We start from the raw sequence: 22,269 nt of genomic DNA, 5'->3' as shown, positions 1-22,269 counted from the left end.
CACAACTAATGCAAGTGCATTGCACCCTCTTGAGTTGAACCATAAGAACTTCTGTTTCCTGCACAAAGTTCATTTCACCAACTCTGAATCCAAGAAGTTACAACACTGACTGTTTACTGCTGCTTGATTTATCAAAACTAATAAGTGGCAGTTTAGTCATTCTTAATTCAGCTGTAGGACCTAAAGGAAAGTGCAAACAACTTCACAAAATTCATACTTCTGATGCAATTTTATTTATAGTTATAGGAGGGAAACGTCTTGTAAGATGTAGGCTAATTATGTCTGTGAAACAGCTATAACCCACCATATGGTGTTCCTATTCTCTTATTAGTGATCATAATGTACAGTATATTATCTGCTCAGATCTTCAGCATCGTCACCAGAAATCACAAAGATCTCTGGTGACATCTGCTGTCTGAAAACAGCACTACATGTAATATAAAAGTTTACAGTTTTTCTCAGTCTCTTTGGTGCATTTCTCATATCACTATTTACATTTGCACAACAGTTAATACATTTCTCAAAACAAATAGTACAAACTGCAAAACCGAGTTGATAACCTGCAAAAGTGTCACTTGCTCAAAATGGATAGTTCATTCCTCAAAAGCAAATATTCATGTCAATGAAAGTGTCAGTGTTTATGAACAAGATAGTTAAATGTCTCTGTCATGTTTTCATTATGACAGTTTACTCTGTTAATGTTTTACAATGCAGAAAAATCAGATCTTGGTGACATTACCTGAAAATGCTCCAGACAGCTCTTTATAACTAACTAACTGAGTACAAGACACTGAATAAACACAAAATAAACATGATTATTATATAAAGAGTCACTTATTAGAACACATTTTTACTATAATTATCAGCTCTTTAGGTTTCATTGCTTAGACTTTGTGTTTCCTTCTTTCCTTAATGTATAAATCTGAACTCTTGTTTCTTTTGTCAGAGATATGAACACAGTTGAGATTTATTGTGATTTTAGTATCCAAACTCTCAAAAACCAAAGAGCTAAAGTGAATAATGCAAACTGTGATTTGTTTTTTTACTTTTGCACTGAAGTTGTGACTCTTCCAAATCTTCTCAACCCTAAAACTAAGCCCTTCTTTTCTTTTGTTAACATTTATTCAGCAATGGTCTGGTAACATCAATGTTTACCTAAAGGTCAGTTGAGGAAAATGGTTCAATTCATTAAAGGTAAAGTCTGATCATACAGTAAACACATCCAGAAATCCAAAGAATCCATACTGGTTTTGAATAAGAAAGCCATTGTGAACAGAAAATTTAAGTTGCTTCCAAACGTTTGGCCTCTAGAGTATGTTTCACATTTTTACTGCATGCTCTTTGCGATTCTAATTTGTTCACAGTGTTGTGCAAAAGAAGAAAATACACCCTTATTTACAACAAACATACACTCTCTTTAGGTAGAGCTGTACACAGCTGTAAACAATATTGCAGTACATAACAAAACTGAACATACAACATAAATAGTACTGTAAATCATTCATGCACATCCAGACGTTCCTCTCTGTCTGGCCACATAGTTTCATCTACATCACAGCCAATATCATCTCTTGCAATGGAGCGAGGAAATAATCTTCCACGAGGCTGACCTTCCATTTCTGTGTCACAGTGTGGTAGAAATGTTAAGAAACACTCTGTCCTGCCTGGTGTAGTGGAATTACGACCTCTCTGGAGTGAGAAAATGAACCAAAGAGCACGTCGATGTTCCTTTTAGTTTCCTTTATTATCAGACATCAAATGACCCTGTCTAGGTACAGCAGAGAGAACACTTTGTCAATCTTAAGAGCTGCTGAAAAAAGGTGTCCCGTCTTTAATAAAGCCCTGAGTTCTCTCTCTTTTCTCTCTGTGTTAGGGTGTATTTAACCTTTTATGTAAATCAGAATTGTGACTGCCCACAGCTCAATGTATATTGCACGTTTTCTGTGCATGCGCACGCTGCTAAGCATTCACATTACTTAACCCTTTGGAGTTTGGGGCTATTTTGTCGGTTTTTGACTCCTTTTCATTCTGCCTGTATAAACCACTTAAAAATCTTTACCATGACGTGTTGGTATCATTGATTTCAACACAACCTCACCTATATGACCTGATTATTTTTTTCATTTTGACTTACTGGATCAACATTTTGAACACAAAAAAACACACAAAAAATTACAAAAAACACATACAAACACTCAAAACACCCCCAAAACACAATAAAAATATAAAAAAACACACAAAATTACAAAAAACACAAAGAAATTACAAAAAACACAGATAAAAATACAAAGAAATTACAAAAAAACAAACAGTAAACACAAAAGATTGCATTAGAAATGCTAAATGCACAAAGCTAAATTAGAAAAATCTCTGCGAAAAAAGTAAAATCATGTTAATACACTTCGAGGTTTTTTTTTTTTTTACCTTTGCTAAAAAAGGGTTAATGCATTAAAATTTTAAAATTAAATTTTTATTTAAAAAAAAATACATTACTCTACTGTAAAATACACTGGCACCGTGTTTGTAGCAAAAATATACTGTAATATATGTACAAGCCATCATTTTTGCATTTATTTTTTGTAAAAAATACTTTTTCTCACTGTTAAATGTACTAAACACCATATCGCCAACAGAAATATACTGTAATATTTAATGGTAAAATCTTTAATTCATGCGACATTTATAAAGTATATTTTAAATTAAATTAATTTTTTTTTACGGTAAAATAGGGACTAAAATGGCAATCGTAAACGGGAAATCAACAGTGTTAATATAATTTTACCGTAATATTACAAAAAGTTGCACCGTTTTTATTACGGTAAAGTTCTGGCAACCACAGCCGCCGTTTTTTTTTTGTTTTTTTTACCGTAAAAACAGTTGTTGTTTTTTACAGTGTAGTTTTAAATCATCATATATCCTGGTAAGGATAATGTGTAAAACATTTACTCAAGCAGCAAACTTTTAATCCCTGCTAAAATTTCAGAACCACGGACAGCTCCAGTTCTGTACCAGGGTCAATTCTGTAATTTGTATCAATCCCAGGTCAGAAACTAAGACTGTATATAGTCCATTTCTGCTATATATTAGCCCATGTGATGTGTTTTCTATCATGTTTACATAAACCCTATGTGGCTTTCATAAGCCAAACTAATTTTAATACAAATAAGCAAGAAATCTCGGTAAAAAAAAAAAACGGCAGCTGTTACCGTAATAAATACAGTAGAACTTTTTTAATATTACGTTAAAAAGATATTGGCACTGTTGATTTCACATTTAAGATTGCCATTTTATTCCTTTTTTTTTTTACCGTATAAATAAAAGGTTTTTCCATCAAAAGAAACGCTGTTCTGCCATATAATTGACAAGAAAATACTTTATAAATGCCGCATAAATTAAAGATTTTACCATTAAATATTACAGTATATTTTTGTTAGAGATATCGTATTTACATTTAACAGTGAGAAAAAGTATTTTTTACAAAACATAAATGTAAAAATTACAGTAATGGCTTGTATATATATTACCAATGTATTTTAAAGTGGAGTAATGTATTTTCTTTTAACAAAAAACTGTAAAAAAAAAAATAATAATAATAATAATAAATACTGTATTGGCTGATATATACATTTACAGTGTTTCATTGTTACTGAAACTGAATTAACCCATTTATCATTTTACGGTATTTTACTGTCATGGTTTAGCAGTTTTTCACCGTAAAATCTACAGACATTTTTTTTTTACAGTGTAGAGATGTTGCACATTGTCGCTACATTTCATCAACTTACTTTAAATAAGGTGTTGTGGGATAAAAAAAAATACAATATACCATATGGAAACACGCAGGACTTCCGGTTGTTTGAATAATTCAAAGGAGCAGGTGACACACTGCTGTCAAGTGAGGCAGACCGTCTCTTGCGTCTTTTTGTGGTCAAACCCTTAATTCAGGCGCACCCATATTCTGAGACTTATGGTAAATGCATTCAGGCGGCCCAGCTCCAGCTGAGAGGCGGGGCTAGTGATAAACATGATATCATTAGTGTTTCATAATAAAGTGTTAAAACAGGGTATGCACAAAATACATGTGTATGGAAGAAATATTAACTGGATTATATAAACACGAAATATAAAACATTTTAACCGTGTCAATTGAATAAATAAATAAATTATGAAAGGAAAATGTCTTTATTCCTTGATTTGGGGTAGATAGAGATATCAAATAAATAATATTATAGCACCTCAAGTTTTGTATGATGGAGCTATTTTAATGTACAGATGTTGGACTTTTACTTGGAAAAAATGTTTTCTTGACACAGATATGATGATATAAGTGAGAATATAAATCTTAGAATATTTCAATATATATTCTCAGACTTTTAATACATATTCTCAGGTTTCAATATATATATATATATATATATATATATATATATATATATATATATACATATATATATATATATACATATATATATACAAAACTTGAGAATATATACGTATATATATATATATATATATATATATATATACATATATATATATACATATATATATATATACATATATATATACAAAACTTGAGAATATATACGTATATATATATATATATATATATATATATACGTATATATTCTCAAGTTTTGAATCCATATATAACATTATATTCAACTCTCAGAAAGGTATTTTTAAACTTTTAAAGTGTTGAAAAAATCTACATGTTTGTAGAACTTTAAGTGTACTTAACAAGTCTATACAGTTACAAATAACCACGCGCCAGGCTGGTGTACTGTTGTATAAACAGAAATAACAGAAAACTTAATAAATAATAAATATAGTTTAACGTGTACTAGCCAATCACAGCACAGTCTAGTATTTCCTCATATCTAAGTGGGCGTGGCTGAGTTTAAAGTGGGCGGGGCCTTCGAATGCAGTACCATAAGTGATGGAATGTGGGCGCACTCCAATTTTAGCGTCAGCTGATCTGACCACGGAGATGCGAGTAAACCGCAGTAGGAGACACGCTGGTCCATGTGGCGGACTGCTGCTGACTGAACACAGTTAAAGGTGGACTGTTTGTGTGACTGAGGAGCCAGAGACTCGATCCTTGTCCGGGACGCAAGTGGCGTTGTTGTTGGAAGCGACTTGTTTAGGAGTTTGATGCGATATCTGGACACTCCCCACTGCGGACGCTTCCCGGACACACAAATTGATGCTGTTGGAGTAGTGCGTGAATATTTTTTTGCAGCAAGGTTATCTAAGCCCGTAAAAGAACCCATTGTACTTCGGACCTGGTGTGCAGAGACTCACGTAGGCACCGCGGAACCGTTGCAGGAGGTGCAGCTGATGCAGAAGTGGGGAGGATTTAGTGCGTTTTTGGAACTCAGTGTCCTCGTTGCATTGAACAAATGATTTCTGACTGACTTGCAGGATCGCCCTCAAGACTAAAAGCCCGACCAACCTACATTTCCCTCTTTGTTACCATCACCATTGTGCAAGGACTATGTTGATGAAGGAGTACCGCATCTGCATGCCTCTCACAGTGGAGGAGGTAGGTGAAGTTTGCTTGTTTTCTCCTCATGTTTTTGCATCTTGCTCCGTCTGCTCCTCCGCCACGGTGCGTGTTGGACGGACACAGAGTTGCAGGTTTTTGTTGCAGGTTTATTGTGGAAGCGATTGTTGCAAAGTTGTCAGTGATGCGATTATCATTTTGCACCAAAGGGATTCACACATCGGGATACTCCAACCGAGGTGCGGTCAGACAGCCACCGCCGGGTGGAGCTGCTGTTGTCTCTCTTTAACCTGCTGTTTGTGTTCAAGAGAAGTCATGCAATTTAGGAGAGATCGTGTACAGAAAAAGCAGCATGAAAAATTGTGTTATTATGTGTATTGAGTCAATGCATTTTTATTATAGCCCAACATAACATATTATAAGGACTTATGTCCCTTTGACTGTTTATTTTTGGGTGCTTGTTATTCTTTTTAAATGCAGAGATTGATCCATGTTTTCTATAACTACAGCTAAATTATTACAATGCAGTTTTAATGCACATTGCACAGCAAAAAAAAAAGGGGGGGGGGGTGTCTAAAGTCAAGATAAAAACACTAAATCTGAGGGAAAAATCTGAATTCTTGCTGCATGGACAGATAATTTCACTTGATAAGATTTTTTAAATTAAGATTGTTAAATGTAGAAATAAGCATGCTGTACGCTTAAAATAAGAAATTAACTCTTAAAACAAGATGAATTATGTAACACTTCTTAATCTACGTTGTTGTTGTTTTTTTATCTTGGTAAGAAACAAATAATTTGCAGTGTGAGGCTGAGGGAGAGAAGCATCTGCTGGCTGAAGTCGCCCTCAGGTCACAGTGACACAGAAACACCCTCACGATCAAGAAATGCTGCTGTGCTGTGACATCTTAGGATGCAAAAAAAAAGATCCAATGTTTCTCAAATGCATTCTGTATTTTTTGTTTGTTTGCTTGGTCCCACTGCTGCCTTTTTCTTTATGTGCTTTATGTTTCATATTCAAACAGCAGATGTTCCAGCTGAAGTGTTTTATTGAGTTTATGTGTGTCGTAAAGGTTTGATGCACCATTTAACCCAGTTTATGATGTGACAGGGAGAGTCAGTGCACATTAGTGTGTTACCACAGCGATTCATAGAGTCACCAGCGTTAAATTGTATCTTAGTCAGCTGTTTGTGAGACTACAAACCCCTCACTGCAGTCGTGCAGCTCATTGTTGTGCTCTCAGGTAAGGCGAGGGTGAAATCAGTACTTTTAATCAGAGCTGACTTGGAACAGCTCCTCCTGGAGACTCCTGATCCTTATCTCGCTCTATCATCCCGCTTTGTTTCTGTGAGTTTCATGTTTATAATTACCAGGATGCTGCTTCATCACACTGTGTCCTGAGGCTGATTGGCTCTGCCTTTCTTTGCTCCAGTGGTGATGGAAGACACTGTTGTCCTCTGCTGCGGCCAGCTAAAGGCTATCACATCTGTTGCTGTAATGATGATAATGGGGTCCAACCTAATCTATTGATCTGTCATTGACATGACAAATGAACAATTGTAATCTATTCATTTTTGCAGCATGCAAGCAGACGCTTTCACCCACAAAAACACATAAATCATAGAGTCCTCACCGTGTGTGTGTGTGTGTGTGTGTGTTCTTGTACTACCTACATAGTGAGGACCGGAACATGTTTTTAACCAACAGAGTGAGGACATTTTTGCAAAGTGAGGACATTTTGGCCGCTTTTTTTTTTTAATTTAAGACTTTGTTTTTAGGGTTACGGTTGCAAAAAAAGATAATTAATGGAAAGTGTATTGTGTGGTTACAAAACTAACTAAAAATACTTAAAATTATAGTGAAAATGTCCTTCGTTTTCATCTTTTTCAACTTTTTTCATACATAATGAAGACTGATAAGACAAAGGAAATAAAATTGACTGTAACATCACAATAATGCTAGTAAGCTCAGTCCTAAATAAAAATATAGTGATGTCATATATTTAGATGTTTCTTAGTAAAGAGAACAGTAAGGAGACCCAGTTAAAATGTATAAATAAATGTATTCATTTTGGATTTAAGACTTTGTTTTAGGGTTAAGGTCACAAAATTAACGGTATGATAATGATAATTAACGGAAAGTGTATTGTGTGGTTACAAAACGAACTAAAAATAACTACAATTATAGTGAAAATGTATTTCGTTTTCGTCTTTTTCAACTTTTTTCATACATAATGAAGATGGATAAGGCAAAGGAAATAAAGGCAAAATTTACTGTGACCTCTTTTAATCTCCCACCCAACAAATACCCGATTACAAAAAACTAAAACTAATAAAAACTAAACTAAAACTAAAGCATTTCAAAAAATAAATACTAAACTAAAACTATCAAACTCACTCTAAAAACTCATTAAAACTAACTCACTATTCCAATGAGGGCCCTCACAAAGATAGAAGTACAAGTGTGTGTGTGTGTGTGTGTGTGTGTGTGTGTTCATTCTTAACACAAGAGGAAATGAAAAAGCAGTAAGTTTGAGTGAATCTCTCTCCTTCTAAAACTGCAAAACAGGATTTTCTAACACAAACGTAAAAGAAAATGTCACACTCTTTCATAATTCAACACTGCAGAAACCAATTTATATTTAGAAATGGTCAATATCTTTCTGCGATGCTGTCATCTTGACTGGTGCAAATTACATAATCGTGCTGCTATGTGCTCCTGTGAAAACCGGATGCATAATAAAAGGCATCCAAAAGCGACCAGAGATCTAAGAAAATTTTATCACCAACAATCTTCAACAGGCTTCTTCAAGAGGCAGTTAAGCTGAAGCACCGCTGAGAAAACAAATTGGACGCTCTGTCGTGATGAAGTCCTCGTGGTAGGACTGCAATTCAGTTGACTGCAAAAAAAACTGTAACTGAAAAATTGCTTTTTCATGCAAATAAGATGCATTGGACTGAGGATTCTGCTGCCTTGTTTCTGTTCAAATTGTGGAAATGTGGAATCACATTTAACTCTACAGTGTTACCTATTATATACATGGATATTTTTGTTAAACAGATATGCAACAGTTTGATTGTGGAAACTGAATTTCACAGCTTAACATAATTTAAATTATAGGTGGGTGCATATATTGAAAAAAAACACCTAACCCTAAAATAATTCTACCAAAAGGTTTCTCAGCTGTTTTTTGTAGTATTAGATGTCCTTAATAACATACTAAATGTTACCAAAATCTGACCACTAGAAAGGTGTCATTTTAAAAGGGGAAGGAAGCCTCCAACACTAGGCAAAGAGATATGAGAAAGGAGAAATCTGTAATTAGTGAAGGGAAACTGTAAAGTGTCTGTGGTGCAAGGTGCTCATGCAGGAAGGCTCACTGGAACTGATCAGATCTTTGTGGTTTTAAATGTAATAAATAGTACGAGTGAAGCTAATAAAATGAAATTAAATTCATGCATGTTATGCATTCATTTTTCAGAATATATGCACGGTATATGACCTATATTAATGAGTTACGTAAATAAATGGCCAAAATGAACATATCTATTTGATCAAATAATCATCTAGTGATATTCTCAATAGCTTTAAATGATTCTTTGACCCAGAAAATGTAGATTTTGACACCAACATTGACCTTCTGGTTGGGTTGGAAGATATTTTGGTTCTCATAGATTTTATATGGCTGCCATCTCCGATCTGCAATCTTGATGAAGTGGCTCCCACCAAAAATTTAAACTTATGGTGATAGAGAGCATGTGGGAAAAATGTGGAGCTTTTGTCTGACGTGTCCCCTTCATTTAGCTCCGCCTCCTGACTAAAAGGAGTAACGGTCATTTTAAAGATCTGGAGGTTTTGAAAATGGGGCATTTCTTGGAGTCAGAAATTGGTAAACTTTTAGAATGTTTTTAAGTACATCTGATAGTACTGTAAACCACTGAGAAACCTTTTGTTAGAATTTTTTTTAGGGTTAAACTATATTTACACCTGACTATTAAGGTCGTCAGTGTTGAGGTTTTTTTCTTTGTGTGTGTGTTTGTGTGTGTGTGTGTGTGTGTGTGTGTGTGTGTGTGTGTGTGTTGCTGGTTGTTGTTTTCCGGAGGTGCGCTGCATAGTAAACCACTCATTTGACCAATATAAGGTGTAAAGGTTCAGGGCAGGATCTGTGTGTTCTCACAGCCACGTTATCACAGTTGAAATGAATGTTTGTCACATGGTCTCTGTTGTAGAGTTAGCTGTAAGCTCTGTTGTCGAGCTTCAGAGTGTGACCAAATACCTGTCAGATGCAACTTAACACTTTTATTGGTCTCACCGGTGCGCCTGGCATTTAGCAGGTCTGTCTCTTTGTGTGTGTGTGTGTGTGTGAAACATGGACTATAGGTGTGAAACAGGGCAGGTCATTTAAAGTAAAGAGAACTATTGATTCGTTTTTGTCAATAAAAATGCTGCAGTAGCAGTAACACCAACCCTGAGAGGCCTCATCTGACTCAAAAAACATTTATCTGGACCTCTAATACTGTTACTGTACTAAGATGTATCGGAACTGACAAAGTAAAGTTAAAAACATGTATGAGTGGAGACAATTTTTGAGTGCACGCCACGTAATCGCTTAGCAACAATTTAGACCGTGACATACGCAACGGATTAAACGCGGGAGACGCTAACTGTGCACAACGCCGCTGATCATAAACAAACCAGCATGGTTAATTATGCACAGCGTCTCCGCTGATCATAAACAAACCAGCATGGTTAATTATGCACAGCGTCTCTGCTGATCATAAACATAGTGATCGTGAATTAACCGACATCACTAACTGTGCACAGAGTGTCTGGTGCTTGTTGTAAACAAACAGAGATCGCTAAGTGAACACCTCCTGCAGCAGCAGCACATACACACTGTACTGCTACAGAGCTAACTGTTAGCCTATTAGCACATACACACTGTACTGCTACAGAGCAAACTGTTAGCCTATTAGCACTCCGACTGTGTATATCGTTCCATGACGCCCAAACTGCACTATGAAAGGGCAGATAATCACTTTGCCTTCACAGGATCACTATGAACGACCAAATTTAGGGGCGTTTCGGCGAGTGAGACCCGCCTCATTCTGGGTATTCGACTGTAATGGAAACACCCCTAATGTCTTTAAAACCCTCCGGCGTCACATGACTTCTTCACGTCACGTCACAATGTAAAAACAAATCAGTGTCGACCCCTGTCGTCAACTTCCCTCTAAAGTACTAACTTGAACTTCCAATGCAGTTTTTGTGTGATGATGATGGTAAAACCGGAGATAAGGTCAAATATATTCAGAATAAAAATATATAACTGGATGTTATCCTAATTTTAACTCCTATATGTTATATTTGCAATATGTGTTCACATTTGCAACATTTAAAAATCTTCATTGAGCATGACTGTGTTTTTCTGAAAGTAAAAAACATAATTTTCAAAATATTTTTTATGTGTTTAAAGTCGAGAGAGTCAAAGTGAAAAAAATAATCATCAGGTCTCTTATAGGTGAGGTTGTGCTGAAAAAATGGTAATATTCAATATTCAAATGAGCCATGTGTTGATGCGCAGCACTGGTAAGCTAGCGGGACAAGCTGTTTTGATATGTTGTGACTGAAGTATGTGGTAGTATTTGACAGAACTTAACATTTAGGTTTTTTTTGTAGAAAGTACTATTGATAGGTAATTACCATTGTATTTGCCTATTTAAAGTCGACTCGTTAACGTTACATTTTTGCGTCATGAAAACTAGCGATAGCTAGCTCGGTGGGATAGCGCTAACGTCTTCCCTACCTCAGGAACAAGGGGTCGACATTATGCTGATGTAAATTTCACCTCAGCAGGTTCCTTTTTTATGGCAGGAGGAGGCATTTCTCTTTCCTTACTTTTAGATGAACTCAGGCAAGAGATTCATTTTGCCATCTTTTCAAAATATAGCCAATAAAATCTATTGTTATTAGGCGTATCTGACTGCTTGTATTGCCCCATGACTGACGAAAAATGTCCCTTGTTGTGTGCAGTATAATTGTGATGCATCGTAGAATCGAATTGAATCGAATCGTTACCTGGTGAATCGTAATCGAATCGAATTGTGAGGGCAGTGCCAATGCACACCCCTAATTAATAGGATTAACTTTTTTAATGATATTCAAAATTTTTTAGATGTACCTGTAGTTGTGTTGGATCTTTTTGTTAGTTTGGAATCAAAAACCGTAGAAAAAGGATGAAAAATGTGTAAATTCATAAAAAGATCTAATTAGATAGAGACAAAGATGAATCCCTATCGATCTGTTTTCTTCCATGAAGTTTCCGCGCTTGCGCCAATAATCTAACACCTTCCATAGAAGCTGCTTTTGTTCTCCTGCAGCATGAGAGACACTTGATTTGATTGAGGTGACATCATCCAGTCAGCGTGAGGTCGGTCTCTGGGGGTTTCCGTATGTTTGTTTGTGTCCCTGCATACTGACATGCCCCACAGCACGTCTCGGGCCCGCACCCAAGATCCTGTTTACGTCCCCGGAGTGCAGACTCTGTACTCTGACTAACGAGAAGCCTGTTCCTTTCGCTGCTCCCCGAGGAGCTCGTAGCTCAGCCAGACAGTGACCCGGATCACCCACACCAGATGGAGAGAAGCATGCTCACTAAGACGACCTGCCAGACGTCAATAGATGAGCCAGGCAGAGTGAGAGAGAGAGTGTGAGGGGGAGAGAATGCGTAGTGTGTATTGAGAAGGTGATTGATTGCTTTGGGTAGCTGTCTGAGTCAGCATGATTTTTTTTCGGCCTCTGGAATTGTTTTATCGATGATTCTCTAAAGCAGTAGTTCTCAACCTTTTTGAGTCGCGACCCTCAATTTAACATGTATGTTGTCCGCGACCCCCGCTCACTGAACACAATCTCACACGCACAGTTCAGATCACCCAAAAAAGAAACAAAATGACCAAAAAAAGGAAACAAAATGACCAAAAAAGACACAAATTGACCACAAATGATTAAAAAAAAGACACAAAATGACCAAGACACAAAATTACCAAAGAAAGACACAAACAAAATTACCAAAAAGAAGAAACAAAATTACCAAAAAAAGACACAAATGACTAAAAAAGGACACAAAATGACCAAAAAAAGGAAACAAAATGATCAAAAAAGACCCAAAATGACCCAAAAGAAGAAACAAAATTACCAAAAAAGACACAAATGACTAAAAAAAGACACAAATGACTAAAAAAAGGAAACAAAATGACCAAAAAAGACACAAAACTACCAAAGAAAGACACAAAATTACCCAAAAGAAGAAACAAAATTACCAAAAAAGACACAAATGACTAAAAAAAAGACACAAAATGACCAAAAAAAGGAAACAAAATGACCAAAAAAGACACAAAATGACCAAAAAAAAGACATTAAATGACCAAAAAGACTAAAACACATTAACACATGAACACTTTAACACAGTGGAGACAGAGCTGACTTACAAAATGATTTGGCGACCCCCAGAAATCATCTCGCGACCCCAAGGTTGAGAATTGCTGCTCTAAAGCATCTGTTTGCAGGGTTAGTTAACTCCCCACTGGGCCGAATACAGTACACACACTGCAGAAAAAGGTGTCTAAAAACACTAAATCTGAGGGAAATTAGGCCTCAAGGCAAGATGAATACCTGCCGCTCTGCACCGCGACAAAAATAATGTCATCGCACCTCCTTATTAGCTTGGCTCTTAATTTTATTCAAGTGGAAGGCTGCCACTCCTCCATCACATCACCACTGGATAAGGGACGTTATGCAGAACCTTAAGATGGAAAAGATCAGATGTACCCTCAACGGTTCCACTAACAGATTCCACAAAAACTGGGACCCTCTCATAACTTATGTGAACAATTTACCTGGCCTGGAACTGGAATTCTGAATGATTATACCTGCCCTTGAACAATCCTGTAACATGAAGTATTAGGTGCACTTGTTGTTGTTTTGTTTTGTTTTTGTATGTTTTTGTTTTTCTCCTCTTGTCTTTTCCTGTCTGTTGTCTATTACGAGTTTGTCACGCTGATTTTGAGCTTGATCCGTCTCCGTTTGTTTTCAGGATTGTTTTTTTTTGGTGATTATTTGTAAAACAGAGAATATGATTGTTCTGTATGATAATTGAAAAATCACAAATAAAGTGTTAAAAAAAATTAATAATAATAATAATGTCATCACGAAATAAACGTACGGTGGCCCTGAGAGCTCACTGCAACTGCAACTTAACCCTCAAAATGACCAAAAAAAGACACAAAATGACCAAAAAATACACAGAATTACCAAAAAAAGACGCAAAATAATAATAAAAAAAAACAAAACCAAAATGACCCAAAAAAGACACAAAATGACCAAAAATGACAGAAAAAAACCTAAATTACTTAAAAAAGAAACAAAATGACCCAAAAAAGACACAAAATTATTTTAAAAAAGACACGGAATTACCAAAAAAGACACAAAATTATTTAAAAAAGACACAAAATTACCAAAAAAGTAATTAAAGGGACCTTCCACACACAACACGGTAAAGTGCCATTCATATAAAACTCACATTAAACTTTCATATCAAGGTGGGGGCCACAAAATATGGTCACGAGGGCCGCAATTGGCCCGCGGGCCGCGAGTTTGAGACCCATGCTCAATAGTGTTGTGTGGCATGTTCAAAGCCACTTTGTTTGTTTCCTATCTACAGTACCGGGGCTGTATGAACAAACACAAAACAAACAAAAATCTATTGGATTACAATCACAAACTCCACCTTTAAGACTTAATTGAACAAAATATATTAAACTACACACACTGCAAAAAAGGTGTGTCTAAAAACAAGATAAAAACACAAAATCTGAGGGAAATCAGCAAGATGAATCCCTGCCACTCTGTACCGCGACAAAAATAACGTCATCGCGAAAGAAACGTACGGTGGCACGTACGGAGAGCTCACTGCAACTGCAACTTAACCCTCAAAATGACCAAAAAATACACAGAATTACCAAAAAAAGACACAATGACCAAAAAATACACAGAATTACCAAAAAAAGACACAAAATGACCAAAAAAGACACAAAATGACAGAAAAAAAACCCTAAATTACTTTAAAAAGAAACAAAATGACCCAAAAAAGACACAAAATGATATAAAAAAAGACACAAAATGACCCAAAAAAGACACAAAAAATATACTAAACTCAACCTATATGGTTTGGTATTCTGCTCCTGTTCTTTTCATGCGTCTTTTTTTTTTTGGTAATAAACCTCAGTACTAGTCCACTGCAACTAGTTTCCCCACTGGGATATATTACTACACCAGCCTGTTATCTCACAGTACAGTATGCTCAATAGCCCTTAAAGAACCCTCACATACAGCTATCCAAGATTCATTCTGACATTAATTTCCCGACTACACCGAGCAGAGCTTTCACTGCCTCATCAATTACGACGCGGTTTCCTCTGCAATTAATTAGCCATTCTCTGCTTAAAGAATGGAGAGTGTCTTTTCTGCACCTGAGCAGCAGTTGAATTACTCTCACGGTGTGCTTGATCAGCTCCTGAGTAATGAGCTTTGGAGGATACGCTGAGGGAACAAGGACATCGGCTTCGCTCTGTCAAAAGACGGGAAATGTCTGCTAGCCGTCGTCACTTTAATAAAGCTGGTAAATCAGCTCTCTAAGCCTTTTAAACAGAGCCTGATTCCACTTTCAGTCTGTGCTGGTGTTTGAACTACATATCAGACTGGCCTTGTGTCTTTATTAAAAACAGACCCATCATAGTTCATTTAATCATTTCACTCAACTGATGAATCAGAGAGAGAGGGGGGGGGGGGGCTTTTGAACGTTATATTTATAAATAAACACATCTCATGCTGCCATGCTGATTCCATAATGGTAAATTTTCCCCTCGAGGCAACACAGCAATTTTCCATAATTGTACGTTGTTGCCTCAGGGCAACAGCTGCATTTTGACAAGTTTCCATTATTTAATTAGAAAGGAGGTTTACTCACCTATCAGTAGGAATATAGTTTTTCCAGATGGAAAAGGGCCAGGAAATTACGTTTTGAGTGCTTTTTTGTGGCGCAAAATGGCAAAGTTCCCTTTGGAAAAGTCTGCAAAAAAGGGTTTCAATATGGCCTCCTGGAGGTCATGTGACAAATTAAAGCATTGCTATTGGTTCCCTATACTCTTCCGTCTTTTTAAAAGTATTGCATTCCTCAAAATGATGCATTGTAGAAATTTGACAAGCCAAAAATGGGTATGTTGCCTGAGGGAAACACCGTACCATAGAGCAGTTCTCAACCTTTTTGAGTCGCGACCCACAATTTAACATGCATGTTTTCCGCTCACTGAACAGAATCTCACAGTTCAGATCATACAAACTCAGTTACGACGAATTTTGGACAAATAATGAAGCAGATAACAACTTAAACATCTCTCTGTCTGTGCATTTATATATATTTTATATTTTATTGTTACTTTTAATCTAAGTCCTTTGCTATAAGTTTAAAGGTCCATTCTGACCTCCTGAGTGTGTAACAGTCAGCTTCAAGCCAGAGACTCCTTGGAAAGTAATAACTTGCTACTTTGGGATTTGTCAGAAAAGACACAAAATTACCCAAAAAAGAATCAAATTGACCACAAAATGATCAAAAAAGACACAAAATGACCAAAAAAGACACAAAATGACTTAAAAAAGAAAACAAAATGACCAAAAAAGACACAAATTGACCAAAAAAGAGAAAAAAAAACAAAAAAAAAAAAAAAAAAGACACAAAATGACTTAAAAAAGAAAACAAAATGACCAAAAAAGACACAAATTGACCAAAAAAGAGAAAAAAAAACAAAAAAAAAGACACAAAATGACCAAAAAAGACACAAAATGGCCAAAAAAAGACACAAAATGACCAAAAAAAGGAAACAAAATGACTAACAAAAGACACAAAATGACTAACGAAAGACACAAAATGACCAAAAAAAGACACAAAATGACCAAAAAAAGGAAACAAAATGACTAACAAAAGACACAAAATGACCAAAAAAGACACAAAATGACCAAAAAAAGGAAACAAAATGACCAAAAAAAGGAAACAAAATGACCAAAAAAGACACAAATTGACCAAAAAAGAGAAAAAAAACAAAAAAAAGACACAAAATGACCAAAAAAGGAAACAAAATGACCAAAAAAGACACAAATTGACCAAAAAAACAAACAAAACAGACAAAGAGACACAGAGAAAACAAAAAGACTAAAACACATTAACACATGAACACTTTAACACAGTGGAAACAGCGCTGACTTCCAAAATGATTTGACGAACCCAGAAATCACCCCAAGGTTGAGAATAGTTGCCATAGAGGGTTAACTTTTGCAATTTTCCCGTGTTTATTTACTCATTAAATAAAATTAAAAAAAAAGAAAGCATGACAAAAAAATCGCTGGATTGGTTCTCTGCCACTTCTTTGCTAATTCCTGCTGTACTTGGCTTTATGTTTCCAGTCAGAAGTTGTATTAGTTGCTTCCCTGTGGATTCTGTTCAATGGTCTGTACTCAGTGTGCATTTAACAGCTGATTCTATATGGCTTTGTTTGGTTGTTTGTCTGCTTATCATTACTTGACTGGTTCCATTTGCCCGACTTCTATGGTGATCCAGCTGCCAGCCTGCTGGCTAATAGGACGGCACTGAATGAGTCCCCGCTGTGCAGATAATTGAAACCCTGGTGGTTTTTTCAAGGTTGCGCTACCAATCCTTGTCTGAGATTATAGCTTCTCTATTGAAGCTAATTTTCTCCACTTCTCCAGCTGAGAACCTCTCCTCCTGAGTCACACTGTTGCTGTTTTCTCTCTAATGCGTTTTATTTTAGGGAGTTTCAACATTGGCATGACATTGTGGTCAGCAAGACTGATCTTATTGGAAACAATGGGCGATTGCAGGTAATTCTATTATAGTAATAATAACTTTATCTATATAGCACCTTTTAAAAACAGCAGTTTACAAAGTGCTTGGACAGAGAGCAGTTAATCACAAAGAGAATGATGCCATAAGGCTAAAAACAAGAAAAACAATAAGGGACAGAGCAGGAACAATCACAAGACATCCGCAGAGTAACAGAAAATAAAAGGTAAAAGGAGTAAAGAAGTAAAAAGTGAAGAAGCATTACATAAAAGTGTCTATAAAAGTGGGTTTTAAGAAGTGATTTAAAAGAAGTGACTGACTCTGAGCACCTAATCGCCTCGGGCAGCTCGTTCCAGAGTTGGGTCTCTGGTGGAGAAAGCCTGGTCACCTTTGGTTTTTAGTTTTTTATTTGTATAGCACAATTCAACACAAGGTAATTCAAAGTGCTTTACATACACATTAAAAACCGCAAGACACAATTGAAAACAGTAAAAACAGTCAATTAAAACAGGGAAATAGAAATAACATATAAATAAGATACAGCAGGATAAGAAAAAATAGATGAAATAAAAAGCACAAGTAAAACATTGTGTAGTTAAAAAGTAAGGGCAGTAGAGTAGAGCAGATAAGTGTTAAGGTTAAGAGTACGCTGCAGTAAACAATAGTGTTTTTAGTCCTGATTTAAAGGAGCTGACCTCAGATCTACAGGTAGTTTGTTCCACAGGTGAGGAGCAGAATAACTGAAAGCTGCCTCACCCCGCTTAGTTCTTGTTTTTGGGACACGCAACAAGCCAGTTCCAGATGACCTAAGGGGTCTGGATGCTTCGTAGAGAGGGAGCAGATCAAGCATGTAATTTGGTCCGAGACCATTCAGTGCTTTGTAGACCAGCAGTAAGATTTTAAAATCTATCCTCTGACTATGGAGTTAATAACTCTGTTAAATAGCCAGGAGCCAGACCTGAAAGAGCTTTAAAAGTGATCAGTAAAATCTTAAAATCAATCCTAAAACCAACAGGGAGCCAGGGCAAAGAAGCTAAAATCAAGGTGATGCTATGTCGTCTGTTAGCCCATTTAGGCCTAAAACGCCTGTAAAAAAAATGCCTGTAAAACCTCTGGGCGATTTTAAAATAAAACCCCTAAAACCTGAAGTTTTTCTGGAAATTCAACAGAAGTGTCAACGGCTACTAAATAATTAATTTTTCAGCCTCTGTAGCAGATAGAAATGAAATTAAAAAAGTATTTGAGAGCTGTGGCTTTCATGAGAAAGTTTTTTTTAAATCAACTTGTTGCATCGCGACACTCCCACATGTATTCTGATGCATTTCATTGGCCAAGAGACCGAAAATAGGTGGAAAAAACTACAAATACTAGAAAACGACGTATCCGCTTTCCCGGCTTTAATGGTAGAATAACACAACAGTGCCCCCGGTTTTAATGGTAGAAATGACGTAATGCTTTCCCGCTTTAAATGGGTTAAAACCGGTAAGAAACCGAGCTGCTGTGTTCTGAACCAGTTGGAGGAGAGAAAGGGATTTCTGGGAGAGGAGGAGTTACAGTCATCTAAACGGGAGAATATGAGAGTATGAATGACTTTTTCCAGGTCAGAGGGGAACAACATGGGTTTGAGGTAAGGCTCGAGTTGAATGTGACTCACAGATTTCTGGCGGAGGACTTTATGTTGGCGGATAGTGGACCGAGATGATTTTGGAATTGACTAATTGTGTTTGGAGGACTGAACAGTATGATTTCAGTTTTGGAGTTTTAGTTTATTATTAAGATCCCCATTAGCTGCAGCAAAGCCACAGCTATTCTTCCTGGGGTCCAACAGTATCAAATATACAGTTGAAAACATAAACATTATAAAAAATAAAAACAAATAACAAGTGAGCGATATGCTTCACCTGCACTGTAATAAATTATTCTGTAGTCATTTCATTTTACTTAATATATTTGATAAAATGTATTAAATATAAATGCGTCCTTGATTTTGAGGCAGTTGTTTAAGTAACTTTAATATAAAAATGTTTGAGATAGAATCTACTTATTTTGACCACATTAAATATAATCTTTCAATTGACAGGCACTTCCTGTTAAGTTGTTATTAACTCAACTTGTAACATAGTTAGATTTAATTAATAATATTGTGTGCAATCTGTTGCCTCAATTTTATTGAGTAGCTATTGTTTATCTTTTTTATACAGTGTAACAAAACAAAGAGAGAGTGAGTGTTTAACTGTGCTTCATTCATTCTTCGTTATATTAATTATTCACATGCTAATCCATATTACACACATTTCTACATATCATATGTATACATCATTACACAATCTACTAACACATAATACATATCATTATTAATATTATTATTATGTTGTTGAGGTGAAGTTTTGTACCACCCAACGGTTGATATCCTAAAGACAATCGAACACAGCAGCTTCCAGGATCAGATGGTAATTAATGCAGTACGGTGTGTATCCAGGTGCTACATCATTGTGTGTGTTTGCACATTCTATGCATTATAAAGAAGTCGCAAATCCCCACAGAGATGTTATACAGCAGAGCGAGAGCTGAAAATCTGTTTGTGTCTCTCTCTTTCCATTTTGACCTCCAGACTTTTCAGATTTAGAAGGTTTTTCAGCTACACAACTCGAGAGCACTACAGATATAAAAGGTAGTAACTTGACTTGGCCTGTAAAGGGCTTGTGTAAGAGCTGAATGCAGTCTACTGAAAAATTTGGAGCACTCAATTTTGGTCAAAGATGGTGATGTGGTGATCAAGTAATCTAATATGCATAGCATGAAATTCTGATGCTTGTGGTTAGAGTTTGGCATGTAAAATATTTATGCTCTTTCTCTTTTTTCCCCAAAAAATATTTAATGCCAACCACCTAAATTGTGTTCCCCTTTCTGCTGTTGGCTAGAAGTCAATACAACCGCAGTGCTTTTATTTTGAAGGCGGCGTTCCACAAAATTCACTGAGTTACCTCGGTACCTTGTCAAAAACACATATTGCTATTTGCATAAAGTTAATAAATTACTGGTTTACTGCATAACATACATGCTCTATATTGTTTTTGTGTTTTGAATGTATGTTTAGTAGCATACCTGGCTGAATGACGGTCAACTCTTTAACTGATAGTTCACAAGATTTATTTAAAATCGCTCCATGAAAATAAAAATAAGACATTCTTTGGTCACCTTGTGAATCCACCATAAGAGCTAACAAACATTAGCATTAGCACTTGAGCTAACAAGCACTTTTACTATAGTTAAGACAACAAATACAGCCACTAATATATATGACAGAAGAAAATAAACTTTAACAAACCTTGTGTCCTGTCAGCCAGCCACTATAGAAGCCTTTTGATACTTTATATCAACTTTATATGAATAATGACGCACTCGTTATTATTTACCGTTCGTTTTTCATTTTACCGTTCCACCTGTTATTTCCTGTCATTACCTTTCAAAATAAAAGCACCCGTTTCACACTGGACGGCACCTTTTCAAAATAAAAGCATCACAACATTGTAAAACACCTTGAAAATGTACAAACATGAAGAACAAACTATATAATACAAAAACACTAAATTATTGTGATATGGTGATTGGAGTATTTACTACTTTTTACTGCAATATTTGATTTACTCCACATTAACAGTCTTATCATAACATGTGTTCTTATCAGTAGCAGCTCAAAACCAGATAATTTACTGTATTTTATGAAGCGATTAAATTAATATTGAGCAGAATTTAGTTCAGTTTTGGTCCGGCCCCCGCAACCTTTACGGTATTGGTCATGTGGCCCTTTGTGAAAATGAATTGCCCACCCCTGGTGTAAACAGATGTGAGTTTTGCCAGCTGCTTCTACTTTTCACCTGCCCTCAAGGACCTACAATGGGCAACGAAACGTACAAAATGCTCCCCAGACTCACCCTCCACTGAGCAGGTTTCCCAAATCAAAACATTTTTTAAACAGACCTTGTTGGAGTAAATCACATATAGTAAAAAACAAGTTATGTCTGAAATACCCACAGGGAAATAACGGACTTCGCATCATCAAGGGTGCAGCAAGCCTCAGTTTCACATGTAAATAAGTCTGGCAGAGTTAAAGTTTTCGAGGCAATTTACTGAGAAGGCGTGCCGAGGTTACATACTGAAACAAACAAGCTGGCGGAAACTGCTCCACTGCAGTGGCCACATATCAATGTTAATGATGTGGAAAACATCTCGGGTCAACCGTTTTCTATTTATAGACGAGAGCTCTGGACTAAATTAAGAGCAGTTGTGCAGGAACAGTTGGTCAGGTGATGTGAGCTTGTGGGAAACGAGCTGATTTGTAGACAGGTGAAGGGGGGGGAGAGACACTTTGCCTTTACCACCACTACACAAACAAATCATTTAAAAACATGATTTATTCTAGTTCGGCATGACGCAGCCTTTCATATTGACTGAAACACAGCAGTACATTCATTAATTTAAAGGCACACGGTCGATAACGGTGAGCTTCGGAAAAAACAGTCAAAGATGGTGATTTATTTGGGTAATATGCCAGAGCCAGATGAAAAAAAAGATGCAACTGGCTCACAAATGACATACAGAGCACAGCAAGTCAATAAAAGAGGTTTAGAAACACAGTTGAGCAGCCTAAAACACATACACACACACACACACACACACAGCCTTGTGTAGCTAGACCAGGGTAGGAAGCCTGTGGCTCTTCAGGCTGTCTGCAGTGGCTCACTGTGGCTGTGACCAAAAAATTCCACAAAATAAAAACGGTTATTCATTTACATTTTAATTTAAATATATGATTGGTGTAGGCCCATATCAATTTTTATCTTCAATTGT

General features: G+C 36.3%; 1 protein-coding gene and 1 long non-coding RNA gene across 2 annotated transcripts in view; one reads left to right on the top strand and one right to left on the bottom strand.

Moving 5' to 3' along the window:
* Positions 1-20,978, bottom strand: part of LOC131982946 (uncharacterized) — a 596,045-nt gene extending 575,067 nt beyond the window's left edge. The window contains exon 1 of the long non-coding RNA XR_009395439.1: positions 20,747-20,978. This is a non-coding gene — a long non-coding RNA (uncharacterized LOC131982946). The remainder of the gene's footprint in view (positions 1-20,746) is intronic.
* pitpnc1a (phosphatidylinositol transfer protein cytoplasmic 1a) overlaps positions 5,018-22,269 on the top strand; it is a 94,256-nt gene continuing 77,004 nt past the window's right edge. Inside the window, exon 1 of the mRNA XM_059347544.1 lies at positions 5,018-5,545. Within this exon, the coding sequence (XP_059203527.1) occupies positions 5,498-5,545 (48 nt within the window). The 5' untranslated portion in view covers positions 5,018-5,497. The remainder of the gene's footprint in view (positions 5,546-22,269) is intronic.

The sequence above is a fragment of the Centropristis striata genome, chromosome 13 (genome assembly GCF_030273125.1).
Source record: "Centropristis striata isolate RG_2023a ecotype Rhode Island chromosome 13, C.striata_1.0, whole genome shotgun sequence".
NCBI lineage: Eukaryota > Metazoa > Chordata > Actinopteri > Perciformes > Serranidae > Centropristis > Centropristis striata.
The sequence above is the reverse complement of the archived record's forward strand: the minus strand, read 5'-3'. Positions and strand labels throughout refer to the sequence as shown.